This window comes from Ursus maritimus, unplaced genomic scaffold (genome assembly GCF_017311325.1).
Source record: "Ursus maritimus isolate PB19 unplaced genomic scaffold, ASM1731132v1 scaffold_3, whole genome shotgun sequence".
NCBI classification, from domain to species: Eukaryota; Metazoa; Chordata; class Mammalia; order Carnivora; family Ursidae; genus Ursus; species Ursus maritimus.
Genome location: NW_024425563.1, coordinates 11,065,669 through 11,079,052, shown reverse-complemented (window position 1 = coordinate 11,079,052; position 13,384 = coordinate 11,065,669). Strand labels below are relative to the sequence as shown.

The 13,384-nt window shown below is 40.2% G+C and overlaps 2 protein-coding genes across 2 annotated transcripts in view; both read left to right on the top strand.

The window, feature by feature from the left end:
• The window catches only part of LOC103669079 (olfactory receptor 2A14-like), a 56,561-nt gene that overhangs the window by 19,551 nt on the left and 23,626 nt on the right, over positions 1-13,384 (top strand). Inside the window, exons 2-4 of the mRNA XM_008697402.2 lie at positions 1,829-1,985; positions 2,696-2,773; positions 3,528-3,603. Of these exons, the coding sequence (XP_008695624.2) occupies positions 3,578-3,603 (26 nt within the window). The 5' untranslated portion in view covers positions 1,829-1,985; positions 2,696-2,773; positions 3,528-3,577. The remainder of the gene's footprint in view (positions 1-1,828; positions 1,986-2,695; positions 2,774-3,527; positions 3,604-13,384) is intronic.
• LOC103668964 (olfactory receptor 2A25) lies at positions 10,168-12,270 on the top strand. The gene has a single exon (XM_008697282.2). The coding sequence runs from the start codon at positions 11,275-11,277 to the stop codon at positions 12,268-12,270; it is 996 nt and encodes a 331-aa protein (XP_008695504.2). The 5' UTR covers positions 10,168-11,274.

The following is a 13,384-nucleotide window of genomic DNA, read 5'->3' as shown; positions in this document are numbered from 1 at the left end:
TTTAGCAAAATGTTCGCAGAAACAAATCGATAACCCTGAAAAAAATTAGAAATACAAGTTCTGAAAAACAGCATTAGCAAGCTTGATCTAATACATAAAGAATCCTATGCCCAAGAAATAGATAGAGGCACCTGGGTGGCTCAGTCAATTAAGTGTCTGACACCTGATTTTGGCTCCGGTCATGGTCATGATCTTCATGTTGTGAGATTGAGCCCCGCATTGGACTCTGGGCGCCGCGTGGAGTTGGCTTGATATTCTCTCTCTCCCTCTGCCTGTGCCCCTCCCCCCACTAGTGCTTGCTCTCTCTATCTCAAATAAAATCTTTAAAAAAGGAAATAGAAAATACACATTACATTCCAATAATAAAAAATAGCAAAATTTGAGTATATACAAAGCAACAAAACCTCTCCAATTTTCAAAGAAAAATATCACAAGGATTCATTATTTTACCACGGTGATAATATGTTTAAAATTAATACTAAAAGGTAATACAAATATTTGGAAATGTAAAAATGTACTTCGGCATCATTTGTGTTTTAAAAATGAAGTTAATAATGATGAAAGTTCTGAATACCACACTTAAGATGTGTAGCTGAAATGGCAGAGAAAAGCAAATTTATATCTCAGTTTATATTTATTAAATAAATAGGACACAAAAAGTAAGTTCAATAGTCAACTCAGGAAGATGATCAAGAATTAAAATAAACAGGGATCCTTGGTGGCTCAATCAGTTAAGTGCCTGCCTTCGGCTCAGGTTATGATCCTGGAGTCCCAGGATTGAGCCCCGCATTAGGCTCCCCACTCAGTGGGGAGTGTGCTTCTCCCTCTAACCCTCTCCCTTTCATGCTCACTCTCTCTCACTCACTCTCTCTCAGATAAATAAATAAAACCTTTTAAAAAAGAGAACTAAAATAAGTATAGGGTAGAGTTTATATAAGAGCAAACCTTATGATGAAAATAAAGAATTTTTTTTTTAAAGATTTTATTTATTTATTTGACAGAGAGACAGCCAGCGAGAGAGGGAACACAAGCGGGGGGAGTGGGAGAAGGAGAAGCAGGCTTCCAGAGGAGGAGCCTGATGTGGGGCTCGATCCTGGGATGCCGGGATCACGCCCTGAGCCGAAGGCAGACGCTTAACGACTGAGCCACCCAGGCGCCCTGAAAATAAAGAATTTTGATGATCATTAAAATATAAACCTAGTTCTTTTTACAAATACCAACAAAATGGATAAGACCAAAAAAATAGAGATTTAAAAACAGAATTCTATGAAAAAATTTATTTCAATAAATTTTAAAATTAGAAATATTACTAAAACTTCCTTATGTAGAAATAGAAAATCTGAACAATAAATATTCAAAATAATTGAATTGATGACCAAAATTATCCTACAATGAGAGAACACTAAGCCAAACAGTTTTAAAGGCAAATTTCACCAATCTTCAAGGAATGGCCAATTTTCATATCATGTAAAATATTTTTGAGAACAGAAAAAGAGGGACAACTATCCAGTTCATTTTACAAGGCTAATACAACATTGATGACAAAACTAGGAAAGGATAGTAGAAGAAGAGTAGTTTATTGAATCAATCTCAAAGGGTAAAACAAATACAAAAATCTTAAATAATTAGTAAAATGAACACAGCGTTTTCAATATCAAACAAAAGCTATTTTTCAGATAAAACAGAATATTAGGCAAAAAATTTTTTTGAGAAAAATAGGAGCCTTATATGCCAGTAGAATTAGGAAAGGAGGAAATATGGTAAGTTTATATGTTTAATAAATTGGACCATGAACAGCATACAAGTAATGGTAACTGTTTCTCTCTAGGCACCAGAGGACCTTGAACATTATCAGTATGGGAGGGTAGTATGTTTCTGACATGTCAGGGTACAAATATGGACGCCAGTCACCAATAAGCCTCTCCCTGAACAAGTGTGATGGAGAAAAGCCCATTTCAGATCTACTGCGGGTCCGTGCTCTCAGGGTAAAAAAATAATTGGTCTATGCATAATTTTCTTGGTTGGCATGTACACTAAAATAACTTTAACTTAGGAAATTCTACTTCTTTTATATCTGAGTATAAGAATAGATTTAGATAAAAGAACAAAAGAAATTCAAGTCACAAAGTCACTATCAAATTTATTCCCCAATATTATACGATGGGGTTAGTTAATTCCCATCTTAGGAAGAAGAGAAAATGTAGTAGCTACAGACCTAGGGGAGCCTTGGTCTTTCCACCCCCTTGAGCTCAGAATCTCTGGAAATGAAAAATAGAAATTGTNNCCTGCTGAGAATTTTCCTTTCCTTTTGGCACTCCATTAAATTCTACAAAACAGGATTTAACAAGTCCCATTGGGATACCTTATCCTATTTCCTGACTCTTTACCATGTCCCCATAGCTTCTATAGGTCCTGCTACCTGGTCTTACTTTATAAATTGTATTCGTTGTGGTGACTTGATGAAAAAAATAGGATGCATGGTCAGTCGGGTCAGGTGTATAAAACTTAGCCAACACCAGAGAGCATGGGAAAAATATATGGGTTTCATCTGTCCTAAATACCACTTAATCTGTTGGGGAGGGGTAGTGGGTGGAGGGGGGGTGTTGGAGTTCTTGAAACTGAAATAAATCCAAGGTTGTGTTAACTGGGTTATGTGAAGGAGCCTGGAAGACATTCTAATGCTTCTTACATTTAGGATCATGGACCCCACAGTGAGTGAAGACATCAGCAGTGGTGGCAATTTGTCGTGAGCGTCCCTCTAAGGAAACCAGAGGTAAGTACAGTGAGAGCCCCTCTTCTCTGGGAGAAGCAGATGGAGGTGTGCAGGATGGGTCTTCAACTCTCCCCCTACACCAAAAACTCAGAAGCATCTCGAGAGGTGGGTGAGCTGCACAGAAAATAAAATCCTCTCTTCTGAAAGAAATCCCGTTGCCTCTGTTGAGAAACTTTTTCTCCCAAGAGACCATTGGAAGAAAATAATTTCAACACTAACTTACAGATGCCATCTACTTTATTGGCATGCTGGTACTTCTCCCAACTTCTATCCAGTTTGTCTCCTCATTTTTAGCTGTAAATCTGAGATAAGTTTATTATCTAGTCTTTGTTCACTATACAATGTCAGACAGGCTGTAATGAAAAATCACAATACCAAATGTAACTGTTAAGTGTCTTTCAATGCCAAATTTCTGCTATTTATAGACTTAGCTAATAGGATAATTTAAAAGTTATCATTCCTTTTAGATACATCTAATGTATCATTTACTCTCCTGCATTTAGTGTTGAGTTTCTTGTTTAAATTATAACATAGCTGTTTGAGGGGTTTGCTTGCAAACCTTTCTATTGCCTCATGAACGTAAGTGGTGTTTTCATGAAATAATGGGCTTGATTGACCAAGAAAGGAATTTTTTACAGAAGAGGAATGTCCTGAAGGTTTTATTTTTGAATATGAAATTTCTTGTGGTGATTTATTTAAATACAAGAATTATTATCTTTGTGAATCCTTTTAACAGTCCTGTCATTCCAACCAGGTTATACACACCAGCAGATGGGAACTCTCTTCTACACCCTCGGCTGAGACATGAAGCAGGACATAGGATATGTTCAGTAAGTATCTGTGGATTTGACATTTGGTCTTCTAGCTATCTGCAGGTAGGAGGAAGATGAGGTACTCATTGGTCCTTCTTCTTTGGTTTATTGTGTGCCTTCATCATAGGAAGTTTTAGAAATAGCATTGTGATCTTCACGGGCTCCAGATATTGCAAGAAAGTTGAACTGGATATGACTAACACTTTTCTATACATTTTGGGCCTGTGAATCCTGTAGCGGAAAGGACCTTAGTATCCTTCTGGTTCAACACAGGAATCCTGTCTTGGACAGATGGTTAGTCAATGTCTGATTTTCAACACTCACTGACCTAAAGTTCGGTTCCAATAAAACAACCAGTTTTCAAGGAGGTGACTCCAATTGTTACAGCTCTTTTTTGAACTAGGATAAAATCACATCTTTCAATAATGTACTATGAATTCTGATTCTGCCTTTGAAGCAGGGCAAAAGGTTAGTTGCATTTGTTTATGAAATCTTTCAAATACTAACTTAACAGAAACGTTGAATGGGAAACTGATAGATTGGAACTCAATTATGAGTTCTAGGATTCTTATTTTAGTGAAATTCAGATGGATTCTGGACTGAAGAAAGAAATGGAGTCAGGCAAAACAGAAGCAATGGCTTGAAACTTAACAATGATTCAAACTTCAGAGTAACCACTCTGTTGTGGAAAGATTCTTTTATAATTTGATCAGCCTCAAAAACCTAATGATTCATGATAAATAATAATAATGTTTTCACATAGAGTTAAGCTATAAAATATGGTAATGAATCTATGAATATGAGTCTATCATTAGGGCTCTTGCTCTAGCCTTGGATAGGCTAGAGCAGTACTTGTTAAGTCCCAGGCTATGACCCACCCTGAAATCATTCAACCAACTAATTAATTTTAATTTTACTAATTAAATAGAATAGGATAATATAGGAAATACATTGTACATAATAAGGACTCAAATATACATATGCTAATGAATGTATGTACCTAGTAGATATTTATTTTTTTTCAATGTTGTTTTTATAATGACCACTTTTATTTATTTTTTTCTTTTTTTTATTTTAATGTTTTTTTAGTATATTATGTTAGTCACCATACAGTACATCCCTGGTTTCTGATGTAAAGTTCAACAATTCATTAGTTGCGTATAACACCCGGTGCACCATGCAATACGTGCCCTCCTTACTACCCATCACCAGCCTATCCCATTCCCCCATCCCCCTCCCCTCTGAAGCCCTCAGTTCGTTTCTCATAGTCCATAGTCTCTCATGCTTCATTCCCCCTTCTGATTACCCCCCTTTCTTTATCCCTTTCTTCTCCTACCGATCTTCCTAGTTCTTATGTTCCATAGATGAGAGAAATCATATGATAATTGTCTTTCTCTGCTTGACTTATTTCACTTAGCATTATCTCCTCCAGTGCCGTCCATGTTGCTGCAAATGTTGAGAACTCGTTCTTTCTGATAACTGAGTAATATTCCATTGTATATATGGACCACAACTTCTTAATCCAGTCATCTGTTGCAGGGCATCTCGGCTCCTTCCACGATTTAGCTATTGTGGACAATGCTGCTATGAACATTGGGGTGCATATGGCCCTTCTCTTCACTACGTCTGTATCTTTGGGGTAAATACCCAGTAGTGCAATGGCTGGGTCATAGGGTAGCTCAATTTTTAAATTTTGAAGGGACCTCCACACTGTTTTCCAGAGTGGCTGTACCAACTTGCATTCCCACCAACAATGTAGGAGGGCTCCCCTTTCTCCATATCCTCTCCAACAATTGTTGTTTCTTGCCTTGTCTATTTTTGCCATTCTAACTGGCGTAAGGTGGTACCTTGTGTGGTTTTGATTTGAATTTCCCTGATTGCTAATGATTTTGAACATTTTTTCATGTGTCTGTTAGCCATTTGTATGTCATCATTGGAAAAGTGTCTGTTCATATCTTCTGCCCATTTTATGATTTGTTTATTTGTTTCTCGCGTATTGAGTTTGAGAAGTTCTTTGTAGATCTTGGATATCAGTCTTTTATCTGTAGCATCATTTGCAAATATATTCTCCCATTCCGTGGGCTGCCTCTTAGTTTTTCTGACTGTTTCCTTGGCTGTGCAGAAACTTTTAATCTTGATGAAGTCCCATAAATTCATTTTATCTTTTGTTTCTCTTGCCTTTGGGGATGTGTCATGAAAAAGGTTGCTTTGGCCGATGTCGTAGAGGTTGCTGCCTATGTTCTCCTCTAGGATTTTGATGGATTCCTGTCTCACATCGAGGTCTTTCATCCATTTGGAGTTTATTTTTGTGTATGGTGTGAGAGAGTGGTCAAGTTTCATTCTTTTGCATGTAGCTGTCCAATTTTCCCAGCACCATTTATTGAAGAGACTGTCTTTTTTCCACTGGATGTTTTTTCCTGCTTTATCAAATATTAGTTGCCCAAAGAGCCGAGGGTCCATTTCTGGGCTCTCTATTCTGTTCCATTGGTCTATGTGTCTGTTTTTGTGCCAGTACCATGCTGTCTTTGTGATCACAGCTTTGTAGTACAGCTCGAAATCCGGCATTGTGATGCCCCCAGCTTTGTTTTTCCTTTTCAACAGTTCCTTGGAGATTCGGGGCCTTTTCTGTTTCCATACAAATTTAAGGACTATTTGTTCCAGTTCTTTGAAAAATGTCCTCGGTATTTTGATCGGGATAGCATTGAAAGTGTAGATTGCTCTGGGTAGCATGGACATTTTAACTATGTTAATTCTTCCGATCCATGAGCATGGAATATCTTTCCATCTTTTTATGTCTTCCTCAATGTCTTTCAAGAGTGATTTATAGTTTCTAGAATATAGGTCCTTTACGTCTCTGGTTAAGTTAATTCCAAGGTAACGTATGGTTTTTGGTGCTATTGTAAATGGGATGGATTCCCTAATTTCTCTTTCTTCGGTCTCGTTATTCGTGTATAGAAATGCAACTGATTTCTGAGCATTGATTTTGTATCCCGCCACGTTACTGAATTGCTCTATAACTTCTAATAGATTGGGAGTGGCTTCTTTTGGGTTTTCCATATAGAGTATCATGTCATCTGCAAAGAGAGACATTTTGACTTCTTCTTTGCCAATTTGAATACCTTTGATCCCTTTTTGTCGTCTGATTGCTGTTGCAAGGACTTCTAGTACTATGTTGAATAATAGTGGCGAGAGTGGGCATCCTTGTCGAGTTCCTGATCTTAAGGGAAAGGCTTCCAGCTTTTCCCCATTGAGAATAATATTTGCAGTAGGCTTTTCATAGATGGCTTTTATGAGATTGAGAAATGTACCTTCTATTCCTACACTCTGAAGGGTTTTAATCAGGAAAGGATGCTGTATTTTGTCAAATGCTTTTTCGGCATCGATTGAGAGGATCATATGGTTCCTGAGTCTTTTCTTGTTGATATGATGTATCACGCTGATTGATTTGCGAATATTGAACCACGCTTGCATCCCAGGTATGAATCCCACTTGATCGTGATGGATAATCCTTTTAATGTACTGTTGGATTCTATTAGCAAGTATCTTGTTGAGGATTTTGGCGTCCATATTCATTAGGGAAATCGGTCTGTAATTCTCCTTTTTGAGGGGGTCTTTGCCTGGTTTGGGGATCAAGGTAATATTGGCCTCATAGAATGAGTTTGGTAGCTTTCCTTCTGTTTCTATTTTTTGAAATAGCTTTAGGAGAATAGGTATTATTTCTTCTTTGAATGTTTGGTAGAATTCCCCAGGAAAACCGTCCGGGCCTGGAGTTTTGTTATTTGGAAGGTTGTTTATCACTGACTCAATTTCTTCATAATTAATTGGCCTGTTTAAGGAATCAATTTCTTCCGGTTTCAATCTTGGTAGTTTATAGGTTTCCAGGAAGGATTCCATCTCTTCCAGATTGCTTAGTTTATTGGCATATAGCTGTTGATAAAAATTTCTAATAATCCTTCCAATTTCAATGGTGTTCGTCGTGACCTCTCCTTTTTCATTCATAATTTTAATAATCTGGGTCCTTTCTCTTTTCTTTTGGATAAGTCTTGCCAGTGGTCTGTCAATTTTATTGATTCTCTCAAAGAACCAGCTTCTAGTCCTGTTGATCTGCTCTACTGTACTTCTGGTTTCTGCTTGATTGATTTCAGCTCTAATTTTGGTCAACTGCTTCCTCGTGCGTGGATTAGGCCTGTCCCTCTGTTGCTGTTCCAGCTTCTTGAGGTGAGAATATAAAAACTGCATTTTAGATTTTTCTATTCTTTTGAGTGAGGCTTGGATGGCTATGTATTTCCCCCTTAGGACTGCCTTTGCAGTATCCCATAGGTTTTGGACTGTTGTGTTTTCATTCTCATTGGTCTCCATAAATTGTTTAAATTGATTTTTGATTTCCTGGTTTATCGAGTCATTCCTGAGCAGGATGGTTCTTAGTCTCCAAGTGTTTGAGTTTCTTCCAAATTTTTCCTTGTGGTTGAGTTCCAATTTCAGAGCGTTGTGGTCTGAGAATATGCAGGGGATAATTTCAATCTTTTGGTATCGGTTGAGACCTGTTTTGTGTCCCAGAACATGGTCTATTCTTGAGAATGTTCCATGGGCATTAGAATAGAATGAGTATTCTTTTTGTCGATTTTTGCACGGGTGTTCTATTTCTGATAGTGGAGTGTTGAGGTCCCCTACTATTAATGTATTTTTATCTATATGTCTCTTTATTCTGGTTAAGAGTTGGCTTGTGTATCTTGCTGCTCCCCTGTTGGGGGCATATATATTTATAATTGTCATATCCACTTGTTGGATACATCTTTTAAGAATAATATAGTGCCCTTCTGTGTCTCTAACTATAGTCTTTAGTTTAAAATCCAATCTATCTGATATGAGAATTGCTACCCCAGCTTTCTTTTGAGGTCCATTGGCGTGAAAGATGGTATTCCATCCCTTTACTTTCAATCTGATGTATCTTTATGTTCAAAATGAGTCTCTTGTAGTCAGCAAATGGATGGGTCATGTCTTTTTATCGAATCTGCAACCCTGTGGCGTTTATGGGGATATATAGGCCATTTACATTGAAACTGATTATTGGAGGTATGATTTTAATGATGCCATGTTGCCAGTAAAATCTTTGTTTCCATAGATTGTGACTTTCTGTTCTGTATCACTCTTGGGGCCTTTTTACTTTTATAGAACCCTCCTTAGTACCTCCTCTAGGGCTGGTTTCTTGGTTATGAAATTGGTCAATGACTGGCGATTCTGGAACTTCTTTATTTCTCCATCCATTCTGAATGACAGCCTTGCTGGATAAAGGATCCTTGGATGCATGTTTTTCTCTGAAAGAGCTTTAAAAATGCCCCCCCACCCTTTCTCTCATTCCAGGTCTGTGTAGACAGGTCTGACGTAATTCTGATATCTTTGCCTTGGTACGTGAGTAATTTCTTTGCCCTGGCCACTTTCAAATCTGTATCCTTGGATCTAATATTTGCGGATGCACTATGAGGTGATGTCGAGTAGGTTTGTCGTGGTTGAGCTTGGGAGGGGTCCTCTCTGCCTCTTGGACACGAATGTTTGTTTCCCTTGCTAGGTTAGGGAAGTTTTCAGCTACAATGTGTTCAAATATCTCTTCTAGACCTCTGTTTTTCTCCACCCCCTCGGGTCGCCAATGATTCTGACATTGGAACGTTTCATTGAGTCAGTAATCTCCTGTAACCTACATTCTTGAGCATGGATTTTTTTGAGTCCAGATTCTATTTTAGCTTTTTCTTCTACTAACCCATCCTCCAAATAGCTGATACGTTCTTCTGCGTCATTCACCCTTGACGTGAGAGCCTCTGGTTTTGACTGCATTTGGCTCATAGAATTTTTAATTTCTGCCAGATTCGCTCTCATTTCCACCCTTAGAGATTCTATATTCTCATTAACATTTTCATTAATACTTTTTTCAAGTCTACACATCATCTTGACCATTGTTACTCTGAATTCCATTTCTGATAATTTGGTTATATCCATATCCATTAGTTCTGTGGCAGAGGCCACAGACTCATTGTCTTTTCTTTGCTGGGGGGGATTTCTCCTTCTTGTCATTCTGATGAGGAGAGGGTGCAGGGTTGTCCAGAGCCCAAATTATTGACCGGGACCCAGGCAGTGCGCACTTGTTTTATAGGGATCTTAGGGATGTGGGCTTCTTGATTTTTCAGCCTGCCTTCTGGGGGAGGGGTCTGCCGCGCCGATACTCAGGCAACCCTGTTTGGGTAGAGTCTCCGTGTCCCCTGCGAGGGGGGATGGGGATGGGCACCCTGTGAGCTGGTATTTCTGGGCTTTTGTTCTCTGGCGGCTTTCCCTGGCGGTTTGCTGTGCCTCTTCTGAGAGTCAGAGCAGCAGTGGCCGAATCTCAGCCTCTGTCTCAGAACAGAGGGATCGCGGACTGTTCTCCACTGATGTTCTGGCCACTTTAACTCTGTTTCTGTTGGTGCTGCTCAACCCTGCAGCGTCCCGGGATGTGCGCTCCACACCCGGCATCCCAGCCCTCACTTCCAGGGCCAGCGCTTCTCTGTCCTTTGTGTTTCTAACACCGCCAGCCGCCAGCCGCCTCAGTGCGCTCCCAGAGCTCCCGGTCTCAGTCTGGTTCCAGTGAGTGCACCGGAGCTCCATTTCAGTCTGGTGGTGCGCGTTCCCTGGCTCACAGTCTCAGTCTGCTCTCTCGTGGGTGCCGGTCCACAAGTCCACCAGCTCCCCGGTGCAGGTGGCTACGGCTTCCCAACGCGGCGGCTCCCTCCCCCTTCCGTTTATCTTCCCATATCTGTGTGCGGTTTCAATACTCAGCACTGGAGATGTTCATTTGTAGAGATCCAGATGTATCTTCCTGCATCTCAGGCTGATTCCGTGGATGTTCAGGCTGGTCCGGTACCTATCCAGCTTGACTCGGGACCGTCTGAAAAAGGGGTCCCCTACTCCTCCGCCATCTTAACTCCCCTCTCCCTAGTAGATATTTCTTACTGTAGGGTGTGGCAAAATATTTGGGAAAAACTAAATAGATAGGTAGGTGGGTAGATAGATACAGAATTTAAATATAACATAGAGTGTAAGAGGGGTGACAAGGGTAACATCCTGATGGTGAGACAGCACAGTTAGAATAGAACATCTGTAGGTACAAAAGTCACAAGACAAAGATCTCCATTTGAAATCTAGACAAAATTGTGGCAAAGAGCCTACCATTCTCTTATTTCGTTTGAGATTATGCTGTCAGTAATGATCGCAAGGCAAACAAATAATTAATATATTGAAGGCACAAATTCATGAGCAAACCTGATGCAAGAATCATTGACATGACACCTCTCCCTTCTTCCCATCCTTATGTTGTAGATACTTGAGATAGCAGCACAAATTAGCACTATGGATATATGTTTACCGCAATCCGGGAACACACATAGGCAAACCTCTGACAGAATCATTACAAACCGAGGGAAATACCCAGTCCTATGAAGGCAATTTAAGTATTATTAACACTTTGAACTGTTGTGAAAGTTGGTCAATAGACATAAGATTTACTGAAGACTGTAATAGAATGCTAGGATTTAGCTTATTGCAGTGAAAAAAAATTCCTTCTGTGTTATTTGGAATCATAGTTTTCACTTAGTGATAAACAGGACAAAAATCTCATTAAAGATGTTTTCTTAGGAAATAAACGATGACACACACAGACCCATCATGTTTCAACACTTCCCTCAGGCATTCAGACATGGTGAGCTCCATTATCTCTTTCACAGGGAAATGGGGGGAAATCAGACCTCTGTCACAGAGTTCATCCTCCTGGGATTTCCCCTCAGCCCAAGAATTCAGATGCTTCTTTTTGGGCTCTTCTCCCTCTTCTTTATCTTCACCCTGCTGGAGAATGGGCTCATCCTGGGGCTCATCTCGCTGGACTCCAGACTGCACACCCCCATGTACTTCTTCCTCTCCCACCTGGCCATCGTCGACATAGCCTACGCCTGCAACACGGTGCCCCAGATGCTGGTGAACCTCCTGAATCCAGATAAGCCCATCTCCTTTGCTGGCTGCTTGACACAGACCTTTCTTTTCTTGACTTTTGCTCATACTGAATGTCTTCTCCTGGTGGTGATGTCCTATGATCGGTACGTGGCCATCTGCCACCCCCTCCGATATTCTGCCGTCATGAGCTGGGGGGTCTGCGTCACCCTGGCGCTGACTTCCTGGATTTTAGGAGTCCTCCTGGCCCTAGTACACTTAGTGCTACTCATACCATTGCCCTTCTGTGGACCACAGAAAGTTAACCACTTCTTCTGTGAAATTACAGCTGTCCTCAAGCTTGCCTGTGCAGATACCCACGTTAATGAGATTATGGTTTTGGCTGGGGCAGCGTCTGTGCTGGTGGGACCATTCTCCTCAATTGTGATATCTTACATACATATTCTACGTGCCATCCTAAAGATTCAGTCAGGGGAGGGGCGCCAGAAGGCCTTCTCCACCTGCTCATCCCATCTGTGTGTGGTGGGACTCTTTTACGGCACAGCCATTATAACGTATGTTGGGCCCAGGTATGGGAACCCCAAGGAGCAGAAGAAATATCTCCTCCTATTTCACAGCCTTTTCAATCCCATGCTCAACCCCCTGATCTATAGTCTGAGGAACAAAGAAGTCAAAGCTGCTCTGAAGAGGATACTTGAAAAAGAGAGAACTTCATGAAAACCTGTAGCATAATAAAATAACTGAGTTTAAAGGGCCCTGAGAAATCATCTCATCCAATATTTACCAGGATTCATGAACACGCTCTAGGGCCTCCTTTTCATCTTCAGATTTTCCTAGCACACTCTCCCAAGAAAGATCATTCTACTTTCCTCCCTCTGGCACTGAAAGTCAGTGCTGCACAAGAAAATGAAAAGGACTTCTCACTAGTGGCACAGTGGACACACTTTTAATATAATTATGTGAAATATTCTGAATAAAAGGAAATGAGTTTGTATATTTTTCCGTAATCAGGACTAGTAGACAACATTTTATAAAATAAAGCAAGGTATTGGGAGAATGTTTAAGATACAGCGAATAGGAGAGATTGAGAACGTAATAATTTCAGTATTTAAAATTCAGCAGCTGTCATCTCCTTCAAAAATAGGTCTACATTTGAAACACAATTCCTGTTTAAATTCCCGCGATAGCAATGTTTTCTAAGGCATAATCAACTTAAGTGGGGAAGAGCATGAGCCATGACTTCAAGGGAAGGAGAATGAAAACTGTATCTGTGATGCCGCTCTGAACAACAAAAACCCCAAAGGAGATCGGGCTAGTAACTATGTGGACATTGGAGCTCTCTCTGTTGCTTGTTTTCTCTACTTGGGGAATGGAGGTGGTGATCTGTGGAGGAGAAGAGAGCAGAATGGAAGTCATTGAGAGTTCTTGAAAGAACTCTCTATTTTCTCTCACTGGTTGGGTCACTTGTCTCCGATAGGAAATGACCAACACTTGGAGAAAACTTCCTAGCAAATGACAACAGACTGTCATTTTTGTGATGACTAGTTGATGAATGATACTTGAGCTAGAAATTATCAGGAATAATTTGATTTTAAATTAAGAGATTTGAGGGGCGCCTGGGTGGCACAGCAGTTAAGCGTCTGCCTTCGGCTCAGGGCGTGATCCCGGTGTTATGGGATCAAGCCCCACATCAGGCTCCTCCGCTATGAGCCTGCTTCTTCCTCTCCCACTCCCCCTGCTTGTGTTCCCTCTCTCGCTGGCTGTCTCTATCTCTGTTGAATAAATAAATAAAATCTTTAAAAAAAATAAATTAAGAGATTTGAGGTGAGTT

Coding starts and splice junctions, on each gene's coding strand:
- LOC103668964 (XM_008697282.2), top strand. CDS start 11,275: ATGTTTCAACACTTCCCTCAGGCATTCAGACATGGTGAGCTCCATTAT.